General features: G+C 28.3%; 3 protein-coding genes across 4 annotated transcripts; all 3 read right to left on the reverse strand.

Moving 5' to 3' along the window:
* Positions 1–119: 119 nt before the first annotated feature.
* LOC130956016 (high affinity sulfate transporter 2-like) lies at positions 120–3,269 on the reverse strand. Its single transcript, XM_057883039.1, has 13 exons — positions 2,885–3,269; positions 2,753–2,801; positions 2,474–2,678; positions 2,195–2,372; positions 2,045–2,110; positions 1,844–1,957; positions 1,628–1,744; positions 1,421–1,547; positions 1,058–1,344; positions 778–968; positions 602–687; positions 338–414; positions 120–260 (listed from the first exon to the last, which is right to left on the reverse strand). The coding sequence occupies exons 1-13, from the start codon at positions 3,086–3,088 to the stop codon at positions 120–122; spliced, it is 1,842 nt and encodes a 613-aa protein (XP_057739022.1). The 5' UTR covers positions 3,089–3,269.
* Positions 3,270–4,516: 1,247 nt separating this feature from the next.
* On the reverse strand, positions 4,517–19,062 carry LOC130955258 (high affinity sulfate transporter 2). 2 transcript variants are annotated; one of them, XM_057882083.1, is made up of 13 exons: positions 18,927–19,062; positions 7,989–8,382; positions 7,736–7,784; positions 7,449–7,653; positions 7,154–7,328; positions 6,987–7,052; positions 6,610–6,723; positions 6,406–6,522; positions 5,869–6,282; positions 5,578–5,768; positions 5,232–5,317; positions 5,066–5,142; positions 4,517–4,957 (listed from the first exon to the last, which is right to left on the reverse strand). In XM_057882083.1, exons 2-13 carry the CDS (start codon positions 8,349–8,351, stop codon positions 4,820–4,822), a joined length of 1,995 nt encoding a protein of 664 aa, XP_057738066.1. In that variant the 5' UTR covers positions 8,352–8,382; positions 18,927–19,062; the 3' UTR covers positions 4,517–4,819. The 2 variants fall into 2 exon arrangements, with proteins under 2 accessions (XP_057738066.1, XP_057738067.1); XM_057882084.1 differs by lacking the exon at positions 18,927–19,062 and adding an exon at positions 8,528–8,688.
* Positions 19,063–19,542: 480 nt separating this feature from the next.
* On the reverse strand, positions 19,543–20,925 carry LOC130954103 (heavy metal-associated isoprenylated plant protein 45-like). Its single transcript, XM_057880843.1, has 3 exons — positions 20,713–20,925; positions 20,498–20,573; positions 19,543–19,789 (listed from the first exon to the last, which is right to left on the reverse strand). The coding sequence occupies exons 1-3, from the start codon at positions 20,920–20,922 to the stop codon at positions 19,665–19,667; spliced, it is 411 nt and encodes a 136-aa protein (XP_057736826.1). The 5' UTR covers positions 20,923–20,925; the 3' UTR covers positions 19,543–19,664.
* Between the last annotated feature and the right edge of the window lie 1,384 nt (positions 20,926–22,309).

Here is a 22,309-nt window from a genome sequence, read left to right on the forward strand (position 1 = left end):
TGGCATTGCGTGATTGGATGCATATGTAAAGTGTGTATCAAAATTAAATTTATCTTGTCTTTTTAAATAGAAACAAGCTAGGTAGGTGGTTTATATATATAAGAATCAAGTTTTTTCTGTTAGAGTTCTTCCCTCTTGGGACCATAAGTAATAACAGCACCAGCAACTGAGAGGAATATTTTATCTCGTCCAATTAACTCTGTTAACTTGGATTCCTGAAACTTCTCCATTACAATCTTCCCCACGTTTGCCAACACAAGCTGTCAAAATTTATCACGAATTAACTACCAAAACAAGCTAATTAAGCCATTAATTAATTCCGTAATTACCTACTTACCTGGACATGTAATTTCTCAAGGCTATGATATAGCCTTTCAAATGAACTGATGCCACTCGAGTCAATATCGCTAACGGCTGCAATGCAATGCAAACAATTTAGTCAAACACGTCAAATCATCTAATTAGCTGCAATGCAATGCAAACAATTTAGTCAAACACGTCAAATCATCTAATGATTCTTAACTATCAACTTCACATGAAAATAATTGCGCCTGAGTCTTCACCATATAATACTAATTCGTTTCGAAATAAAGAGTCTAACCTGACATGTCAACAACCACATATTGTATTTCGGCTAATTCACATTCTGCTCTCTCCTCATTTTCATAACGCAACCATCTCAGAATTCTGTGCATTATTGTCATTGTTGTTGTTGAATCATGCATTAGCCAGAATTCCTCAAATTAAAGAGATCATAATTAAAAGAAAAATGTGTACCTGTCCTTGACAAAGTTGCAGTTAGTGAAGTAGATAGGAGAATCAACCCTAAGAATGAGCATGGCAGTAATCTGGAATGCCTTAGGATATTGCTCAATGTTCCTGTAAATAGAAGTACCTGGAATTTTACCAAGTACTACAACCTTTGGCCATGTCACTCTAAACACTATTTTCACAAAAGATATTGACACCTATAGTACAAAAGAAAGATCAGAATTAAACAAACTAGTCTATGGTTTATTATATGCATGCCAATGCTGAGGGAATATTTGAGTTTTACCGCAATTATAAGGGCATATTCAAGATTCATGAATATGACACCAAAGAAGGCTCCCATGCAAACCATGAAGTCAAATTTGTCAATCTTCCATATCATGATAACTGCATTTATGTTCACCAAGTTTGTTGTAGCTGCTATTATGATTGAAGAAAGCACTGCATTTGGAGTGTACTTAAACACAGGTGTAAACAATGTTAGTACTAACAATACAACAATGGACAAAACTATGTTTGATGCTGCAGTTTCACAACCAGCCATGTTGTTCACTGCTGACCGAGAGAAAGATCCTGCATCCACAAGCTATGTATTATTATATATATGATTGAGTTTTGAGTTTTGAGTTTTGATTTGTTGTGTGTATACCTGTGGCCACAAAGCAAGATGTCAAAGAACCAACAATGTTCATGGTTCCCATTGCAACCATTTCCTTGTTACCATCCAGTGTATAATGTTTCATGGCTGCAAATGTTCTCCCAATTGATACAGCTTCCTGAAGAAGTAGCTTAGCTAGTTAGTTATATTCAAAAAGATTTTGGCATAACATAAGATTTTCAGTAATTTGCTTATTACCGTGAGTGCTACTATACCAGCAACAGCACCAATCCGAAAACCTCTTACAACATATTTTCCTTTAAAGAAAATTTCATTAGCAGAAACTGAGTTAAGACCTCCCTTGATGTGGTTAATCTGAAATAGCACAATTCTAGTTACAGGACTACCTCTGTTTTTCCCTGAACTTTAATTACTTGTTGAGTAAATATTATATAGTAATGTGATCTATCTTACAGTTGATACGCCTTTCTCATCAGCCCTTGTAATGTAGACACAAATGGTGGAAACTATAACACAAGTCATAGGAGCAATTGCAGCTACCCAGAAGAGTTTCTTATGCTTTTTACCCTGTCCATTTTTAGAACATTACAAATCAAAGTTCAAATGGAAAGAAAACAGAAAGGAAATTGTGACATTTATTATCAGGATTCTTACAATGTACTTGGTTATAAGAAGGAAGATCAAGCATGATGTTCCAATGATAATTGTCTCCAAATTCCACTGTACTTAATTAATAACATACAGATTAAAACCAATTTTAAAACCAAATGAAGGCTTAATTATTTAATTAATTTGCTAGTTTACCTCATGGTGCACTATAGCGCTCTTAACTGAGCCAATGCCAGAAATAATATCAGTTTTCTTAGTAAAGTGTGGTATGCCAAGGAGGCCTCTAAGCTGTTGAAGTGAAATAATAATGGCAGCTCCACTCATGAATCCCACAATGGCAGCATGAGATAAGAAGTCTATCAAGAAACCGAGCCTGACGACGCAAACATATTCACTCAATAATGTACTAAAAAGTGATGGCGAAAAATAATAAATTCTGATGACCCTCTAGCATTTTTCTGTAATAAATAATACCTAAGAACGCCGAGTGCGAGCTGAGTAACTCCGGCAAAGAATGTAGCAGTGAAGGCAAGGCGTAGATATTCATGGCTCTTGTGGTCTCTAATGTCATGAGAAAGCATAGCTCCAAGCAAGAGTGAGACCACAGCTGCAGGTCCTATAGCAATGTCTCTTGAGCTTCCCATGGCAGCATACACAAGAGGTGTCACAAAGCTTGCGTCTGCACAACTTAATGTCATGATGAAAAATCAAATCACAAACAAAACAAAGTCATAAAAATATGAAGATACTCACATAGTGCATGGTGAGGGTCCAAATTTGCAAGTTTGGCATATGCAATATCCTGTTATTAACAAACTCTATATAATTAATGATCGATGCATGTTACTTAGTTAGTTGATTATGGAATATTAATGAATTAATGACCTGAGGAATGCAGAGACTTGCAGTGGTGAGTCCAGCAATGAAATCACCTCTCAAGTTTCGGATAGTGTAATATCTTCCCCAATCTAAGATAGGGAAGATTGATTGGAGGCATAGACAAAATTTTCTTGTTTTGCTTTTTCCCTTATATTTCCTCATTAAGGAATTGTTGTCTGAGATTGTGAATAATGTCTCTAAAGGCTTCATCTCATGCACAAAAAATAAGTATATACGTTATATATTAAGATGGCATGCCATGCATTTTCCCATAAATGGTTTAATTTCAACAACGTTAGCTTAGCTTATACTAATGTCATTTAATAATACTATATGCTTCTATAGTTTTTTTTTTCTTTTTTCAGTTATTAACATGTAGTCGGTGCTAATTAATTCTGACACTACAGACACATATATATAAATGTTCATAGGCATACATTACACATACGTTACCCCTTGGTATTGGGAATTGGCAACAGGTTTCATATATCGTATCCCTTGAGGCACTGCAAGTGCAAGGTAATATATAACTTAAGATTCCGATTATATAATATGTTAATAACGTGTATAGTATGAAACGATAATAATTAATCGTCCATGTCGCATTATTTTAACTAAAGATCAAATGATGATTGACGATATGAAGGGACGCGTATAAACATTTTATGGATCATGTTACATATACGTTAAAATCAGCCACCAAAATCAGCTATCAGTATAAAATACATGCTGAAATATAAATATACATTGAAAATAAATTAAACCACACATGTATTTATACATAAATACATTCGTGGCTAATTTTAATGTACAAATAACATTTCTCATATTTTAAATACGTTGTGTAGATATACATGAAACTTAATTATATGTTAACCAAGGGTTAACTCCGTCCTAATTAATAATATAATTATTTTAGCATATATTGAACTGTACAAATAAATAATCGATGATCATCACGTAATTTGTTTTATAAAATGACAATTTCATTACTATTGTACCTTATATATCATTTAACTGAATATATGATACTTATTTATATTTTCTTTTTTGTTATTGATTTACGGTTTAATTCAGTTTGCGCCTCCTAAACAATGTTCATCAAGAAAATTGATCTTAGAGTTACTTAAGCACCCTAATGTTATTATGAGAGTTTAGTATTAAGGGAGAAAAAAAACATAATAATAACAGTGTAGAGTGCTTTCCAATCTAAGAAAATTATTAACTTTTCCACAATTGATGAATCAAACATTCCAACTTCAAAGGATAATGTGTGTAACATAGTACCTAAATGCTTAAGATAAAGTCATATATATAGAGCACTAATGAATATTAATATAACTTATCTGAATATAAAACAGGGTTGAAAAACAAGATAAATAATGCTCTATGCTTATAGTGTTTCAATGTGATGATATCCCAATGATGGTAATTGAAGTATGTCATTTTGTTAATACAATAATTGCATTATTATGAGTATATGTTAAACAAGTATAAGCTAAGTGAACTCTTTCAACTCTCCCACATTATTTGTTTATAAAATGATATTAGCATCCATTATTGGCGAGCTCTTATCCACACACCTATTATTATATCCATTATAACCCTCTCAGTCCACCAAATCATGAAGCCGATATATATTCTAATCTTTGCTGGTTTTCATGCAACCTTAAAGTATATTGTATTGTAAATCACAACTACCAGTTGAAAAACAGAACATGTAATTTTGCTTCTATACATTAATTGGGACTATATGTAAAATCAAAGACAAACAAAATTAAATGAAACTACATAGAAGACAGATCAAGGTGACTAATAACTCTCTATAAGGCTATCTATTATACAATATAATACTAATTCCCACCCATTTGTATTTGTAGCATCTTAATTATAACCGTGGCTTCAATCAACACTTGAATTTGATCTTGAAACAGATATGTTTTATTTAACACCCTTTGGACCAAAAGTTGCAACAGCATCAGCCACTGTGAGAAATATTTTATCTTCTCCAATTAGATCTGTAAGCTTGGATGCATGGAGCTTTTCTATTACAACTGGCCCCGGATTCGCCAATATAAGCTGTTTATATAAACACACATGATACATGAACATGATCAATACACTCACAATTGTTTTGTACATGACATCAACATTATTATTGTTGGTGATATATTATTATCATTATACCTGAACTTCTCTTTTCTGAAGGGTCTTGTATAATTCTTCAAAGGCATGGATGCCACTTGTGTCAATATCAGTAACAGCTGCAACATGACAAGGTAAATTATAATTAAGTTCATGCATCAGAATTACTATCATTAATAATGACTTGTTGGTAGAAAGAAAGTCTTACGTGACATTTCAACAATGAGATTCTGTATTCCCGGTAATTCACTTTCTGTCCTTTGAGATTCTTCTTCAATCAACCATCTCAATATTCTGCCAAAAAAAAAGAATTAATTGACTTATTCATAGTGCACAATTACATTGATTAAAGTCAAACCTCCCTAAAACTAATAAAACTATCATCACATTATTGATTGATACAGTCCACATTTTTTAGATTATCATGTTAGCAAGTAATCTTTACCATTTTAAATTTAACAATAATAGAGCATAACGTGGACAATATCATAACTAATTAAAGAATGATCTTTAGAAACACAACCCCATCAAGTTAAAAGTATCTATAAATTTACCTCTCCTTGATATAGTTGGAATTTGAGAAGTAGATAGCAGAGTCAATCCTGATAATGAGCATGCCAGGAATCTGTGCTGCTTTGGGGTATTGCTGGATGTTCCTATAAACAGTAGTCCCCGGAAGCTTACCAAGAACTGCAGTTCTTGGCCTTGTCACTTGTAAAAGTATCTTGGCAAATGAAATTGCCACCTTCATAAACAAAATGAGATTAGCTTAAAACACTACTGAGATGAGATGCAAGAAAGCCATAAATAGATATCTTTTGAATAGATTAGTATCTGCATTGTACCGCAATTAGAAGGCCAATCTCAACACTCTTGAAGATGACACCAAAGAATGCTCCCATGCAAGCAACAAAATCGAATTTGTCAATCTTCCAGAGCAGAACCATTGCTTCAATGTTCACCAGGTTTACAACAGCAGCTATTATAATAGAAGCAAGAACTGCATTTGGAGTGTACTTAAACAGTGGTGTGAGGACCAACAGAGTTAGTAACACAACAATGGACATCACAATATTTGATACAGCAGTTTGACAACCAGCCATGAAGTTCACTGCTGACCGAGAAAAAGATCCTGTTGTCACATAGCATGATGTCAAAGAACCAACAATGTTCATTGTTCCCATTGCCACCATTTCTTTGTTGCCATCCAGTGAATAATCTTTCATTGCAGCAAATGTTCTCCCAATTGCTACAGCTTCCTGAAGTAGTTTAAAGAATTCGGCATAAGTGCCTAGCAGATTTAAAGCGTTCTCTAGAAACATCTTATGTTAAATATAAAAAATGGTATGTGGATTGAGGAATCAGCTTCAGAATTTTCTTACCGTAAGTGCAACCATGCCAGATACAACACCAATTCTAACACCAGCGCCTAGATATTTTCCACTGAAAAAGATTTCGTTAGCTGATGATGGATTCACACCACTCTTGATATGCTTCACCTGATGAAGTATCATATAAATACTTTGATTAAAGTTTTCAACTTTAGAGGAAGTATATTCAATCAAGATTATCATCATGGTACTTACAATTGATACGCCTTTTTCGTCTGCTCTGGTAATGTACACAAAAAATGTAGACACTACAACAGAGATCATAGGAGAAATTGCAGATACCCAAAAGAGTTTCTTGTTTCTTTTAGCCTGTTATCACAATATAACAGTTATTCAAGTTGTAAAAAGGAATAAACTATGTGCTAAGCACTGTTGTTTAATTTTAATATTTGTAAAAAGTAACTTTTAGCTGCTAGTGCATTTTTATTATGGTCCCCATGACCTTTTAGACATGCTATTTATGTAATACTTTTCTTTAAAAATTATTATTATAACTTTGATCAAAGTGACAATCATTTTGTATTTTGACATGGTAAATTAGAGGAAGGGAGGGAAAATATTGGGATTCTTACAATATACTTGGTTATAAGAAGGAAGATTAAGAATGATAGTCCAATGAGTATAGTCTCCCAATTCCACTGTAAGCAGAGATTAAGAAAACAAATATTATTTATGAGCTTGTTCATTGTCTAAATATACTGAAACATATATAAATATAAAGCAAGATGAAAAGATTTACCCCGTGGTGCACATTACTCCAAACCGAATGCAATACAGAAACAATATCAGTTTTTGTGGTGAAGTTCTTTATGCCAAGCAGACCTTTAAGTTGTTGCAGTGCAATAGTAATGGCAGCTCCAGCCATGAAGCCCACAATGGCAGCATGAGATAGGAAATCTATCAAGAAACCAAGCCTACAATAACCATTCATGAATGCACAATACTTTAGGCAAAACACCACCAAAAAGGACAATGCATATATGAATGAAAATGAACCTTTTGCATAGTCAAGTCCTATCTAGTACTGTATGTACCTGCAAACTCCAAGTACCAATTGAGTGACTCCTGCAAAGAAGGTAGCAGTGAATGCAAGGCGCACGTAGTCATGGCTTTTGGTGTCACTGATCTCACTAGAAAGCAAACTTCCAAGCAAGAGGGACACCACAGCTACAGGTCCAATCGCAATATCTCTTGAGGTTCCCATGAAAGCATACACAAGAGGCGCCACAAAACTTGAGTCTGCAAAAAAGGTAATATTAATTAGCAGAAGAAATTAATTACTTATAAATAAGAACTTATCAATTATCATCATGATACTCACATAATCCATACCAAGGATCCAAATATGCAAGCTTCGCATATGCAAGGTCCTGTTATAATAAACACAATCAGCAACAAAGTGGTGACTACATATTAAAAAATTATGTATTTAGACACGTATACCATCGTATCTGGACATACCGTATGTCTAAATACATTAGTTTTCTGGCATAAAAATTAACTTCACGTGAGAATGATAGTTGAGATCTCTTCACGTAAAGACAACCTCATGTAACGATCGAATTCGTACGTACCTGAGGAATGCAAAGACTTGCAATGGTGAGTCCGGAAACGAAATCGCCTCTGAATTTCTTGAGGTTGTAATCTCTTCCCCATTCAAGAATGGGGAAGAGAGATTGGAGAGCGAGAACGAACTTTCTAGATCCAGATTGGTCCTTGAACTTGTGAAAGGGCTTGTCAGCGAAGAAAGTCTCCATGAGAGAATGCTTGATCTCTTGGAAGAGTGGCTGCTTAGGAGGAGTTCCAACTCTGTGCATATATGGCAGATCAGTAACAACAGCATCATCTCCTCCTCCTCCATGTCTACGTGAAGAAGAATCGCTTCTTGTTTCTGCTATAACTTCTGCCATAGCATCATCACTCACACGCTGACTCATTGAATATCAATCCCCACACAACACGATAGAACTGCAAAAAATAATTCAAAGATCCGCATACACTGCAATTATTCAAAAATGCATAGTAGTAGTGCAACGCTCCAAAACTTAATTAAGCAAATGATTATGTTATCTAATTAATGTAATTAAGGGAAAAGAGTATATATGGAATGTACCAAATGGTGTTGTGTGAATGGAGAAGGCAAAGAACGTGGTGTGTTTGGGGCAAAGTTTATGGATTATATATAGAGAGAGTCAGAACTGAGAAAGTAGAAGGAGGTGTTGATGATGGAGACTATCAACACTTGTTGAATGTGAATGTGATGTTTGGCAAATTGCTCATAAAGTCAACCATAACCTTGTTCATATATATAGATTTATAAGATCAGTTTATTATGTCTTAATTTAGAGGATGAAGGTCAGAGATTCTATCGATAGATAATTTAGTGAAACAAAAATAGTATTTTTTCTGTTTTAAAATTTATGTTCTTTTGACTTTTTTTTTAATACATTAACAATTTAATGTATTTAGATACAAAATAAGTTTAGATACATTCATTTTTTAATGTACAGAAAAAATTATCACAGTAATAGTTGATAAAATTGTGAAAGAATAAGAAAAAAAAAAAGAATGCGAACTTTTATTGATTGTTAATTGATTGAATTGTACAAAAGAGTGTGTTGTAAATTATGAGGGTAAAACTAAATATATATAGAGCATTGTCCTATGAAAGATAAAAACAAATAAAGATAAGATAAAAATAATTAAAGATAAGATAATAAAAACTAAAATTGTAATTGAATTTATGTATTCTTAGACTGAATTTATAGATCACGAGATTTCTTTATTGTTGTTATAGGCTAAAGTGAAAAAGTAGTTTAATAATAGTTATTTTAAAACAGAATGTTATTTTTTAAAAATATTTTTTAGATAAATATACACTATTATTATTTTAGAAGATCTTTGTTATTTAAATTTAAATTGCATAAGTAACTCTGTATTTTAGTTTTAAATAGTTTATTCCTCTCTATACATATATATATAAATATTTTTATGCAGAAATTTGTATTTAGTATCAAACTGTCAATTAATTCTTCTTTTCTTTTTAAAGTTCTTATTTTGTATTTATCCGTAATTAATAAATATATTAATCATAGTTAAATACAAAAAGAATATAGTTGAAACAAATTAATCTTTTTATTAAAAGTTTAGAAGATTATTATGAATGGAGAAAGTACTGATAACAAGAACCCTCAGTCAAATGACAAAAGAGAATTTTGGTTATGATATCATAAAACTAATCAACTTTGACCTTTATAGTTTATATCAAATAAAGATTTTGCATACAATAGGTGACACCTAGATAAGCTTAATTATTGCAGTTGACCAAAATAATTAATAATTTGTGCTTATTAAAATATTAAAACATTACTCAGACACAGTTTTGTGTGGTGTGTGTTTTTATATATAAAAATATTATTTGTATATTAAAATTAATTACTAAAATTAATTATTAATATATTTGTATATAAATATTTACATAATTTAATTTATTTTTAATATTTATTTATATTTTAACATATATTTTATATTAATAATTAATTTTAATAATTAATTTTGATGTATATATAACATAATCGTAGCTTATATTTATTTTCTCTGGACTTTCTCGTTGAAATTAGTTGTCCACTATCTACTCTCGGAAGTTTTACTTAATAAAGCTAAGAAAGAGTTTCACTTGGCTTTCCCTATTAACTTTAAGGGTATATAGTTAATAGTTTTGTTTTTAAGACACCAAAAAAAAAAAGCCAACTTTAGTCAATAAATAATTATTAAATTACAGTTATATTAATTTATTTCACAATTTTTTAAAATTATCTTTATAATATTTTTTTTCTCTTTTTCAAAGCCGCAATTTTTGTTATTCAGTGATAAATCCAAAAAATTTAACAACAAAGATAAAGTTTATGTAATATGATAATAATTTTTATAATAAAATTATTATGTATACATAAATTATTAGTTATTAAATTATTTATTAATTATTATATATATGTGTATAAATAGATATTATTTAATTTATTTTCAATAATTTTTATATCTTAATACGTATTTTATATAGATAATTATTTTTTATGTATATATAGTATAATTATTGTTATAATTATATTTTATTATTATAAAATACAATTAGTTTTTAAAATATCTAATTTATAAATTAAAATATTAAAATAATAATTTAAATAATAAAATATAATTTAAAACTCTATTTCTGTAGGTTTTATATTTTAAAAAGATTAAGTAATTTTTTTTGTAGTACCATTGAAAATTTTTTCTTTCTATATATATCGCTAAACAATTATTTAAAAATTCACTTCCCAACACAATTAGAAAATAATTTTCATTGATATTCATAATTAAAAAAGTTATTTCAATTAATGTAATTGCTATGAAAAACTAAAACTAATTTCAAACGAAGATAAATAATATATTTTTGAACCAATATATAAAAAAGAATATCAATCTCGTTTAACTTTGAGAATTGATTATTTTAACGAACATATGATATAAAATTTTTAAATCTACGATTAAATATAAAAAATTTGAATAAAAAATGATTGTAATGTCAAATTTAATAATTTAATAAAAATAAATAAATATTACTATTATGTACTATTAAAAAAAATTAAATTGTAGTGCACATACACTTACCCCCACAACTACATATTTAGAACCGTCCCTATCATTATTATCAGTTGACCATCAAACTGGTGATACTCACTATCCTATTATTTTCGACCACCTTAGATTTTAAATTTTAATTTTTCCTAAACTTTTAATTAAAATATATAGGAGCGAAACAGACTAACAACATAACCATAAGTGCATAACCTCATACACTTATAATTGTGATTTTGATAAAAGTTGACCCCAAAAAAATAGAAAAAAGTGTTGCCATTTCTCTAATTGTAGTATATGTTATTGTTATAACATTACAAGTAGTTAACAATATAATGCTATATACATATATATAAACAGGAAGCGTATAAGCAAACTATTTATCAATAAACATATATGATGCACCATTTGGGCAATTAAATACAGTTTCATTATAATTTTCAACTTTATATTCACGCGTTGATAACGTGCAGTATCATGTTATGTACGTACCAAAATTAATTACAAAAAATAATTATTAATATAAAATATATATTAAAAATAAATTATATAATATATATTTATATATAAATATATAATAACTAATTTTGATAATTAATTTTGATGTATAAGTAACTTTTTTGCTGTACAATTAATCTAACTTATATTAGAATACATAGAAATTGGAAACAATGCATAGTTTATACTTTATAGTAATGTATTATCGGTTGTAATATAACGTTTTTATGGTTTTGATTTTCTTTGTATATGTGCTAGTTATTCACTGAAGTTGCTTCATTTTGATTGTGTTGAGCTCTTTAATTTTACATTATTCATAACAAAAAGAAGCCATGGCTTATGCATTGGTGACTGGATGGTTGATTACAATATATGAAGCTTACTATTACTATTTATTAATCGAAAATATTTAGTAACAAAAAATAATCAGAATTTACTTTATTTAATATTTATTAATTAATTATTACAATAATTAATAAATATTAAATAAAATAAATTTTGGCTTTTTTTTCTATCTTTCTAACATTATCGTTTAAATTTATTAATATATAGTAACAATAAGACTTTAACTAATAAAAATGAAGGGGACTTGGTTTGCGTCCAAGTTCACTAATTATGGAAATTTGAAAGGGTTTGAATTTCTGTATGTTGTATAAAGGATGCAACAACTATAATATAATGAATTATCAATAATTAGGAATGAAGCCAAATAATAATTAAGGAAATTAAAGTAGCCAGCAAAGGGTTGCTTGCATTGCTATTTTTACTTTAATTTATTGATGCCATAAAATAATGTTTCAAAATGCATTTACTCCCAATAATGTTATTCTGCCACTTGGATTGGGTGTACTTGGGGATGGTGTTATATTGAATAGTAATAATCTTCATCATATCATGGAATCTGCTAATAACCATGAGATTAAGTTCAAGTTAAATTCATTTTGTTAAATCTTAAGATTAAATTTATTATTATTAGAATAAGTATAGAAACTTAAACTTTAATTAATCAATGTTAATGAATTGTTTATTGTAAATTTTTTTTTAATTTTAGGATATATACAGAGAGTTATATTAAATTTAAGATTTGAACTTTAGGATTTAATATTTAGTATTTAAAATTTTAGATATATAATTCATAATAAAAAAATCTAAAAAAATTAACTGATATTTACTAAAAAACAATTTTTTAATTAAACTCTTATTAATATTATTATTATTCATTTATATTTTTAATCTTTCTAAAATATTTTACTGTTTATATATAAAAAATATTCTTCATGCATTAGATATTACATCTTTTATTATTGTCAATAAATGAATAATTTTTCACTTTTTTGCCCCATTATTTTCTATCATTCCTGCAGCTGGTACACATAGGCTATTCTCCGATCCTCATTATATTAGTATGTTTAAATAGAGTTTTACTAGTGTTTAATTTGGTTTCATCTTCCATCATCTCATTCCTAATCAACTTGCAATAATACAACATCTCATTAGGTAATATAATATAACTAGCTATATATATAATCTTTATGTACAAATCGTACAGCTGAATAATATATTATATAATATCAATTGGTTAATGTTGTCACCTTTTTTTCGCGGCAGAAGTAACCGCCAGTAGTTGTGTAGTCGTGAATTACGAATAATGATTCATACAATATATAAACTACTTTAATTTATAAGAAAGGGGGAAAATGTTTTAATTATTCATTAGCACATAGTTATAAAACTAAAGTCACCATACGGGTGCACTATATCTAGATATATAGCTGCCTCATCATATCAAATTCGTCGTGTCTGCATTCCAAGTTTATCAATTTATAAATTATAATAATGTTTACAACAAAATTTATGTAATATTAGCTAATATTTTTAATGATATGAAATTATATATTTTTTTATAATTAAAATATTGATTAGATTTTAATAAAAGTGTTAATTTTGAGACTTTCTTATATATAAAAATTGTTCACAGTTACGCTAACCGACCACACTTTTAGTTAATTCTGTTATTGTATTATCGTTGTTATTAATTTTTTTCATTCTTTTTGTTAGAATATAATTAGGATCAATTAGGATCAATTAGTATTATTTAGAAAAATAAAAAATTAAACTAAAAAAAAAATTTGTGTATTATTGAGTTGTGTGTGTCTAAGTTGTCTGAAATGATAGAATATAGAAGAGTATTTATAGATGCTAAGAGAATTATAATAATAAAGGCATAATTTTCTATAATAAATATTTAGATATACTAAATAATACTAATTCATTCTAATTATATTGTAACACTTTTGTTTAGAATATAGAGTAGAGATTTAGAGCAACAATTAAATTACTTTCATAATTGTGATAACAAGATTACATATTTAAGTAGTAAAATTAGTTACTAATATAATTATTAAATTAGATTGGTTATATTATACTTTTTAGGTGTGATCATTTTCTTGAATTCCGTGTTAACGGAATGAAAATACTTGTGAATTAGATTGCTTTATAAACATAAATTAAAATGGAGATTTATATTGGGGTATATGTTACACACAAAACTTTGATACCTATAAACTTAATTTATATTGCAGTATATATATTTAGAAGTTTGATTGCTATTATTACATATAGTTTCTTGTAAATGATGTAGATTAAGTTATGAAGGATAAACCGTATTTATTTATTGATGGTATTTAAAATGGTAAGGGTGCGTGGATATATAGTTGCTAATGATTTAAATTTTAACGAAGAAACAAACATTGAGCATGAAATATGACAATTTTAACAAAATTCCACTTCATTCTAAGTCAAGAGAAATTTTTATATGTTTTATTAAGAGTTAATTAAGTTACTTACTTAATGTCATTTATTGTTTGATGACATATTAGCAATACAAATTGGAAAAATGTCAGAACATCATCAATTTTAGTGTAAAAAGAAAAATTATAAGGGTCATTATTTTTAGGGTTAAAAAAAGGATATTTATTTGGGTAGTGTTAAGTCAAATACAAGGTAAAAAATATGTCACTTAATTATTATTTTTTTGTATATAAAAAAAGGAAGAGTTGGTTAGTGTTATTGAACTCCTTATTTTAATCTAAAGATTTATTATTTTTGTTTTCAATTTAAATGTTAAAAATGCTATAAAAATACTACAACCATGATTATTATTATTTAATGATATAGAAATAGAACAAATGACTTGATTTAAATCAATAAGCCAAATTAAACAACACTACCAAGACAAAAGTATTATTGGTCAAGGAAGGTGCAAGGAAAAAAAGATTTTCTATGATGCAAATTAAATGGAAGAAAAATTGATTGAAGTAGCCAACCCTAAGATAGCATCCACATTCATCCACCCACCCACAGCCACCTTATACTTAATTCCATGACATTATATATTGAAGGAAGACACTTTTAATGTTTACCATTCATAGTTGCATATCTTATATATGGACTTGTCGACCTAACTTTGACTTGATGGATCTGAAAATAAGTGCAGCTCCAACAAAAGTGTTATATATGTTGGAGAATGTTAAGGAATAATATCAAACAAGGCCAATTACAATTCCAGTCCCTCCATCTGTACTCATCATATCATCTTACTTTATATGTATACTTTATAATTTATTTATACTTTAACAAAGGCAATAAGCCATATGATTGTAAGGCTGTTTAAAAAAAAAAAAAAAGACTGAAATTAAGTTTTTTTATTGTGTTTGGTGTAAAATGTACTGGATTAAGTTATGTTTAAATATTATATTTGGTTTAAAATAAATATAAAGATTGAAGAATAAATTTAGGATTTAAAAAGTTAAATAAAAATATTTTTAAAAATAAATATTATTAAAATTTCAGTTTTTAATTTTAAAATTTTTAGTTTTTTCTGTCTCTACTTTTTAGAGATACTAAAAAAATCAAAATTTTATATTTCTAATAAAATTAATTTCAAATATAATATTAAATTTCAGTTGCTCAATCCTAGTTCTAATTTTTAAAAACAAACACTACCTAATATATCATGGCAAAAGGTGCACATGTATTATGAACTTTGCGTTTCTAAGTACTTTCCAGTTACATAAAGTTGAAGATATCGTGAACTCTAACATCATATGCAATTTTTTTTTTTTTTTTTGGATGGCCCAAATTTAATGTATTATCTTTAAATATATTATATTTACAATAAAGAATTACACTGATTTTATTATAGATTTTAAATATTTTGTTTGTGTCTACAAATAAATTTAGAATTATTCTTTGCCTCACCTTTTTGTCTCTCCTATGATGAAATCCTGATTCAACTTTTTACTTTAGTTAGTTCACTTAGTTGCCTTTTCTTTTCTATTTGCCTTTTAATTGCTTTTCTCATTTTAATAATTTTCATTTTTTTTCTTTAACGTAAAAATTTAAAAGGTACACTTTTTCGTTTATTTGAATTTATCGTTTAATTGCTTTTCTCATTTTAATATTTTTCATTTTTTTTTCTTTAACGTAAAAATTTAAAAGTTACACTTTTTCGTTTATTTGAATTTATCGTTTTCTTTCAATAAATTTTGTTTTCTGAAAGTTAAATTTTGGGAGCTAGCAAAGAGTATTCAGAAGGCCAATTAATTAATTATCCAATTATCTTTCTAATTTATTGTTTTTATTTTTGTTTACTGTATATGTCCTAGCTACTTCATCAAAATTAAGCGTTAGTAATGATTTATTTTAAGTTTTATTATTCTGTTGGTTTCTATAATTTTGTTAAATCTGTAATTAATTTTCTATTTTTTTTTAATTAGATTTTTATACTGTTTTAATTTTACAATTAAGTCTTTTTATGTTAAAAATATTAAAATTAACAGAATATTTCTGTTAAAAATATGTTATCAAATATCTAATTATTATATTCTTAATTTTAGATACCTTTAATTTGTGAAAAAAATCAATTATTTTAATATTTATTATACTAAAAAAGCTATCTAATTACAAGATTAAAAGTAATATAGAAATCTAATTAAAAATATATATATAAAAATTTAATAAAATTATGAAAAATAACAGAACAATTAAATTTTTATTTTATTTGACCTCGTAATATTCCCACACCAAAAAAAAGGACCTCTTAATATTCATTGAAAAAAAAAAGGCGAAACTAGTAATCTTTGCCAAACAAATAGTCATCACTTTCTTTTCCAGAAATTTAGGTAGAGATTCTTCGTATAAACCGTGGATTCTTTGTCATCGCTGAAAGCAGAGCGCATTTCAATTCCTCAACAACCCACTGTCACCGATCTTTAGAATCTCAGTCAGTGAATCTCAGCTGATATTTGCATTATTTGTCAGAATTTTAAGTTATAGTAAATTGTTGAGGCTAATTTTTTATATGGAAAAAATATTTGTGTATTTTTGTAGAAATGAGATTATTTGGTATAATTACAAGTGAATAAATTTTGTAGGTGAGAAGTCAACATGTGAGGAACGTGTTACACACGTACAGCCAACATGCGGGAGCGTGTTAAATATACTGTAATACATTTCAAATGTCAATATTCAAACAAAATACCATATCCACTTTTATATTAAAATAATTTTTGAATTGTTGAATATTTTTTTTGTATCACAATATATAATTAAATATTTTTTCCATTGATAATCCATATGAAATAAATCCGAGTATTTACATTTATAATGCTATAAAATATTTGTTATGTTAATTTAATTTTAAAGAAATATAATTTGCCTCAAGTTAAATTTTTTTGAACTATTGAGTTGATGTGAAACTAATTTTAGTCTTTAAGAATTAAATGGGCGTGTTAGAATATTAAAATGCAACTATGTTATATATACTAAAAATTAATTATTCGTATAAAATATATATTAAAAAATATAAAATAATACCATACATAATTATTGATCTAGTAATATTAAAATATTGTTTGGTCACGTAAGGAGTTTAGAATTGTTTTATGCAAATGGGTAGATGAAGTTGCACGTAAAATAAAATACACGACGGGCTTAAAGTCCACGGAACGGTTTTTTAATCAGACACTGCAAAAATATAAGTTGAGATTATGTCCAGATTCATTGAATCAAGTGTGATAGCCTTGGTCAGAGTTTTGTTTAAGGGGAAGGAGAAAGGTTATGTTTATGAGTTTATCAATCTCAATTTGGATTGAGAGAGTGTTGTTAGATTTGAATTTATGTTATGTTTGTTTATGTACACTTAAATTGCAATTTTGCATCACTATTTGTGATTGTTAACGTTGTTACAATGTTTTTGAGATTGAGATATGATTTTATGTTTATTTTTCTATTTTTAAATTCTTCTACAAAAATTGTCAATTAAAATATTTTTTCATATTATCTTTGGCATACTAAGAATGAATTTGTTGTGAATTTAAGTTTTATTTAAAAATTTGCTACTAGTTAATGGATACTATATACACAAAGTAAGATTTGAGTTGTCGACACTTGTTTAAATAGATGAGTGAATTAACTGTTGACTAACTTAAATTGGTTAACTAGCTGACTTTTTTTTTCTTTTTTTGTAAAGACTAGCCAACTTTTTATTTTCTAGCATGTTTTTCTTGGGCTTTTTAAATTCTTTTGTTTCTGGGCTTTGCGATCCATAACAAATTTTATTTTAACTTTTTGAGCCCGGTTTGGTGATTTGCTTAGTCCATTTATCAGTCTTGCAAGGTTGAATCAGTCTAATACAACAAAAGACGTATAGATTTTTTTAATGGGAAAGTATAGGAACCAATGGTTTAAGCGTACAATGCATACAATGGAGGTTTAGAAAGTATTAGAGATATAATTATTAGTGTTACATTGTCTTATCAAGTTATTTTTTGGGATGAGTGGTTTCATGATATGATATTAGTCCTGGTATCCGGATGGTTATTCTGGAAAATATGAGTGATGTTCATTCTATTCATGGATCAAAGATTTAGCCCATTATACACTTAGGTCATTAGCTTCCTAGCACTACTCTTTTTTAATTAAAAATATAGGCGTAATTTAAACTAGTTGTTAATTAATATTGATTATTAAAAAAATCACTTTAAATTTAGATCACAGTTCACGAATGATGTTTATTTTAAAATCTTAATGCGTTGAATGACATGTGTATACGTGTATTGCTATAAATCAAAATTTTCGAAAGCTAGAATTTTGATAGATTAAGAATGTAAAGGTATAACCATCCTTAAACTAAGGTAATAAGGCTCATGCATAATTGAAGTTATAAATTCAATTATAATTAAAAACGTTCATCTTTTTTACTTTATTAAATGAGATTTTGTTATATTTATTTAATTTTGATCTATGAAGGAGTAACGTTGAAATTAAAAATTGTTAACAAATTAAAGTATGGAAAATGATAAAGAAGCTGGAGATGGAATAAATTTGGATGTTACCGTCGTCATGTTTGCAGTTCTTGGGCCCTAAGTGGAGAGTGAAGTAGCTTATTTTGCTTCAATCCCTAGCTTCTCATTCAAATGAATTTTTCTCTCTTCTTTATACCAAAAATTGGGAGATAATAATTGAATTTGAATAATGTATGTACAATTGTACATAAGGATATACTTATATATATAGCAGAATATGTATGCATCAATAATGTAACATTAAATAAACCAACAACAACAACAACAATAATATTATTAACATCATTTTCTCCCAGATCATCATTTTGACGACTGTTTCCAAGTGAATGTATGTAGGTGTGTACATAGCAATATTCATCAGATTCATTTTGGTATGATTAGATAGATAACTTAAAAGAGTCATTTGGATATATATTGTTGATATTTTCTATATGGTCACTTTCTCATCTTCTCTCCTATATTTAGAAATTTTTATTAATTTAATAATGAGTAGGAATCTAATGTGTATGTCTATTGCTACAACCGCCGGCTCAACTTAAATATATGGGTGGATCTCGTTTTAGAATGTTTAATTTTGTGACTATAAGAACATTGAATTTCCAAATTTTATCTGCAAGTCAATAAGGATGACATATTATATGCTTGAAACTTTGAAAGTAATCAGCCAATTAAATAATATATATGACATGTGACATTCAATATCATCAAATTGACTATGAAGATATGACAATCAGAAGCAATGCAGATTAATTAAAAGAGTAATTTTTGTTATGTGCTTGTCCAGAACTCTGCTCTTTTCACCTTTGAAATGCTCTCAAGGACTTCCAATGGAGAAATGTAGCCCATCACTGTCACCCTTTTGCTCTCTACATCTATATTGAATGATGTTACTCCTGACACAAAACATTAAAAACATGGAATCACAATTCTTTTCACCTTCACTGTAGAATAAATACTATAGTTACTGCTATTTTTAGAAGGGGTAAAACTGGTAGCTTCTTTTTCCTTTTTTTAACTCATTTATTTGTCACTGTTGCATGCCTATCAGTTGTTCTAGGCTAGGGAATCTAGAGCTCAAATGTATTTAGAACACTGATATTTTCGTAATTTTAATTGTTGATTTTAATTAATATATATTATATATATTTTTTTTATAATTTAGATCGATCATTAAAAGTATTGGAACAATGATGTTTTAGGTACATTTAAAAGCCTTCAAGTAGTGTTTGGTGGAGAGACAGAGACGGAAAGACAAAGACCGAAAGACAGAAAGACAGAAATTGAAATAAATGTCAGTATTCTATTTGGTGCAAAATGGGAGACAGAAATTGAAACAATAATGGAACTCTAATTTAATTTGTATAAAGGATAAAACTGGAATTAGTTAATTGAAATGAGAATATTTTAGGTATAAAATGTTATTAAAGTTTCAGTCTCCATCTTTAAAAATTTTAGTTCCGTGTGTTCCTAAATTTTGAAAGTACTGAAATACTAAAAATTTTAGAGATAGAGACAGAAATTTTAGTACCAATCTCTGAACTAACAATATCTCAGTTTCTGTCTCAATATCTCAAAACAATCGATACCTCAATAATTATTACCTTCCATCTTAGAGAGATGCTTTTTCACTTTGCCAGCACATCCTTGACAATGGATAGCAACCCGCATCACTACCACCTTCATTTAACATTAAAATCTTCAAACAGATAATGTAAAAATGGGATCAACAAGTACTACAACTACAACTAATAAAACTATAACCCCCTTGCTTCAAAGGCATTCTTAATTAATGCCACTGATTTCTAATGAGTCTAACCTGAAAGACATGTGTTGCAGTTTTGTGTTGATGATGAGAATTGTGGTTATGAACAAGTTTGGAGTTGATGAGGCATGTTGTGTCAGCAAGAGAAATGCTTCTGATATGCCTCCTTGTTGGTTCAACCACAGAACGGTAACTCATGCACACTGCTGTTGATACCTCAGAGTGGCACATGAATCCTCCACTCCTCCTCATTTTCATGCTCATCACACAACAACAAGATCAGAATAAACTCTTTCTTGTGGCGTGGAATATGTAATGCAAATGGGAGAAAGTGACTAGAGAGTAGAGACATGCTGTCATTATGACTTGGGCTATCAGTGTAGAACCTTTTTGGCATTTTATCATCTATTATATGCATAATGCCTATGATCTTAACGTGTCAAATTTCATGTCCTTTTCATGTGTTTAATGCTAAGGGATGGTTGGAGTGAATAGGGTTCATCCATTATATACAACATGATAAGTAAGAAATGGCTGTGAAATTAAATGTTAGGATTATAGAAAGTTATGATGATAAGTGCATCAAAACTTGTAGTAGGAGTAGGAGATTGGTTAGTCTACTTTTTACTTTAGCAGAGGTGTGGCATTGGCATGTGAAATTATTTATGTTGCTTCAGTCTGATTTCACCACTATTCCATTGTTAGGACCACCACCAACTCTGGCCCTTCCTGTAACTTCCACCAAAATTGATAAATTCCACTGTTTCATTACAACTACAACCGCTAAAAATCAATACATTACCCCCAAAAGTGAAACTCCCCTACAGTTATCTTTAAACAAAGTTGTTATTTAAAAATCGTTAAATAATTTAATAAGTTTGACTAAATTATTATCTAACAGTTATCAAGTACACGTGGATCTTCGTCATATTTTAAAGGGGATGTTTCTATAAAAACGCGTAAAACATCTTTTTGTAAAGACACTTACATGTCGTATTATTATTAGACGTATTAATGAACCAGTTATTTTTGAATTTCTTAACTAGAATAAAACCGATTTTTTTTATAACAATAACAATATACCCAATTTTTTTAGGGATTTAATTGTATTTTTAAATTTTTAGGGATTTAAATGTTTGCAAAACAAAAAGTCAAAGATATATTTATCTTTTCATAAAAAAATTTAAAGATATTCGATTTAGATGGTATAATTCGATCGGATCAAATCGGGTCTAATAATTATAATGCAGATAATTAGGTTTATTATTGTTACTATAATAAACCGATTTTGTTCAGGTTTATTAAAAAATAAATTATTAACCAGTTTAATAAAAATGTCTAATAATAACGTGATACATATAAACATCTTAAAAAAAAAAATTTAGTGTCTTTATTAAAGTGGTCTCCTATTTTGAACTAAGAATAAATTACCATTTATATCCATGACGCTGACAAATGTATCCATATAAGAATAAAACGACAATTGTAATCACAGAAGATGACATTCGTCTGCCAAAAGTATCGGGATGTTGGTTATGCAATTGGTCTGTTAGGGTACTTTTGGCACACATAAGTTATCTTCTGTAGTTACAATTGTCGTTTTATTCTTCAATTGATACATTTGTGTATCTTTCATGATACAAATAGTAAT

The sequence above is a fragment of the Arachis stenosperma genome, chromosome 10 (genome assembly GCF_014773155.1).
Source record: "Arachis stenosperma cultivar V10309 chromosome 10, arast.V10309.gnm1.PFL2, whole genome shotgun sequence".
Taxonomy (NCBI): domain Eukaryota; kingdom Viridiplantae; phylum Streptophyta; class Magnoliopsida; order Fabales; family Fabaceae; genus Arachis; species Arachis stenosperma.